The 2,967-nt window shown below is 38.9% G+C and overlaps 1 protein-coding gene across 2 annotated transcripts in view; it reads left to right on the forward strand.

Annotated features, from left to right (window-relative positions):
- The window catches only part of LOC102679190, a 106,564-nt gene that overhangs the window by 86,213 nt on the left and 17,384 nt on the right, over positions 1-2,967 (forward strand). For both annotated transcript variants that reach the window (XM_031508714.1, XM_031508715.1), the window contains one exon: positions 2,655-2,752. In XM_031508714.1, coding sequence (XP_031364574.1) covers positions 2,655-2,752 — 98 coding nt within the window. The remainder of the gene's footprint in view (positions 1-2,654; positions 2,753-2,967) is intronic.

A 2,967-nucleotide genomic window follows, 5' to 3' on the forward strand; every position in this document is an offset into this window, starting at 1 on the left:
CAATTAGAATAATAATAAAAAAAAAAGAACATGTGCAAAAAAATTAAAAAAATGTCAACATTTAGAGCCAAAAGGATCTTTATTATATTTTTCATTTTTTAAATCCGATTTTATATCCGATCGAAGGTTTTTTAAATATCGGCTCAATTAGAATAATAATAAAAAAAAAGAACACATGCAAAAAAATTAAAAAAATATCAACATTTAGAGCCAAAAGGATCTTCAAATATTTTTCATTTTTTAAATCCGATTTTATATCCGATCGAAGGTTTTTTAAATATCGGTTCAATTAGAATAATAATAATAAAAAAAAAAAAGAACAAAAAAAGAAAAAAGAAAAAAGAAAATATCAAATTGTACGAAACATTTACAATAGAAGCTATTTAAAACGGAAGCTGGATTCAGTACAGATTGGCCCTTAAATTCGTAGCAATTCGACCATCGTTCGCGCGAACAATGGCAATTTCTATTTCTGCAGAGAACCCTTCTCCTCCCCACCCCAAATCCAAATTTACAACGTTTGTTGGCGATCGAAAAACCGAATCAGGGTTGTTTGACAAACAGCAATTTGGTCCTTTGGCGGGTAAACAAAAAACAACGATATCCCGCGCGATGGAAAATCAATTCGACGAGTCGGTCGACGAAGCAAAAGTCAGAGGTGAATTAATTAACGGCGACCCGGTTTTCGTTCGGTGTACGCAGGGCGTTGCTGGCAAATAAAGCGTCGAATTTCACACGATTGGCGAGCGCGCAACATCTATCGCTTTTATCGAAGAAGAGCTTCGTTAAACGACGCGTTTCCTCCTCGATTACCTTGGAAATAGATTTCCTTTTTTCCCCCCAACAAATGGCTCGTTACATTTTTTTTTCTTTCGAAGAGTAAATCTAATTCAAGGATATCGATTTTCTTTTCTTTTTTTTTTTTTCGTGAAAAAATCGAAACCGTGCTTGAGTCGTTGTTGCATCAACATCGACAACAAACGTTCGAGTTATTAAATTATGCGAAATTCTTTCTCACCTTTCACATTTCTTGGGAGAAATCTTCATATACGTTCGATGCATATACGTTCACGTCATCCGCGTTGAAAGGAGCTTAGCGGATGAAATAATTCCATTAGCGAGTTATTTCTTCCATTATATCTTCGAAATCTTGTTTTTAAATTCAAAAAAAAAAAAGGATTGTCTTCAAACGATCGTTCCACTCCATAATTTGAAGACAATGCTCCCATATTTCTATCCGTCCCAAGGAAAGGACGAATCAAAGCCAAAGAGAGAGAGATAAAAGGTCTAATACCTGAGAATCGCATCTTAATTACACACACGTCGATTACAATGGCGCAAGGTTTTCCAATTAAACGGCGCGATACATCTGCGCGATAACAGTTCAATTAATCCACGACGCGTATATTATCCCCTCTCTTCTGCTCCATCCTTGGAACGAATCGAGAGTTAATTGGTCGCGGACGTATCCTGGAGATTCGAGGCGACGGTTGTTCAGCGATTGTTCGCAGCGAAAAACCGCAAATTATCGCGATCAATCCGATAAAGATCATCGCGGTCGTGGCGCTGCTGAGCCCGCGTCGCGCATCGCCGTTCGGTTCACACGAGTGGCTCGCGTGTTTGCACCTGCGCACTTCCATTATGCACGCGCTCGTGAAATTTTTATTAGGCGGTTGTAAATTAACGCTTCTAACGTACGAGTTCGCCTCTCTCCGTTCGAGTTTATCGATCTCGCTTTGAATTTTCCCCGTCAGTGTCATCTTCGTATTGTTGTAGACGAATAATGAGAAGTGAATTTTACGAAAAGTAAAGAAAAACAGGCTTCGTTTTCGAATCTCGATATTTCCTCGAAAACAAAGGATTTTTAAAGCCACCTGTTCAATAATTCGTAATCCAATTTTGTATTTGTCAAAAATTATCAAACTCGATAATTTCTTTCTTTCTTTTTTTCTTTCTTTACGAATTGATGCTTGTTTTTTTTTTTTTCAAAGATGGACGATATTTTCTTCTTCTTGGTGGAATAAAAGCGTTGTTTCGATCGGTTTATTTCGCTCGGTTCTGTACCTGGATCGGATAAAGGGACGGCGAAATTGGTTTAATCGACGGGATTGTCCCCACTCGAACGGTCGCTCGATAGTGTATCACGTACTTGACCCGAGTGTATAGGGTTCAATGGAAACGCTTTCATTAATTTTCGAGCGACTCCGCTCTTACGATCGTGTTGGAGAGGTAGGGAGGGGGGAGAATCACGCGCGTGATTGCCGAACGGATGTTCGAGGGTGATTATTTCGAGTGGCAGACGCACACGTGTTCGCGTCGTTGATGGACAAACACACGTCACCCGAAAAAGTGATTAATCGATGCGCCACGATGAATCTTAATGGACATTTAAATCTTATCGATCGAAAATTTCTTTCTTTCTCCACGTTTCGTAGTAAACTATTTGTGCATGCAAGAATCGTTTTAATTGACGACGAGAAGGTAGTAGAATTTGTGCATTTTGTAAAAGTTAAATTAAGAATTTTTTTCTTCAAATTCTCAATCTATATTTCTAATCTAAATAAATTAAAGAATAAAATTTGCGGAAGAGGAAGAGTTTTGAGAAGAGGAAACAATCAAACGTGACTCAAACTCGTTGTCTTTTTCTGTTGCAGGTGAGTTAAAGTCCTTGTCCCTGCCAAGAGGATTCCCGCCGGAAATAACGGTGAAGGAGGACGACGAAGGTAAAGAGCGGTTTGATCAAACTCGATTAATTGCAAATTTTATCAACGGTTACGTATTGTTCCATCTAAAACGCGAAATTCTTCTTCGATAATCGTTGCAACAGACACTCGAATATCTTTCTTGGCGAGGAACGCTTGGGATACCTCGCCTCGTATTATAATACATTTAATAAACGCGTCGACCTTGCGAAACGATTTGCATAAAATGTGACGATCGCGCCAATAATTGGAGGGGGAGGGGGGG

The sequence above is a fragment of the Apis dorsata genome, unplaced genomic scaffold (assembly GCF_000469605.1).
Source record: "Apis dorsata unplaced genomic scaffold, Apis dorsata 1.3 scaffold_98, whole genome shotgun sequence".
Lineage (NCBI taxonomy): Eukaryota > Metazoa > Arthropoda > Insecta > Hymenoptera > Apidae > Apis > Apis dorsata.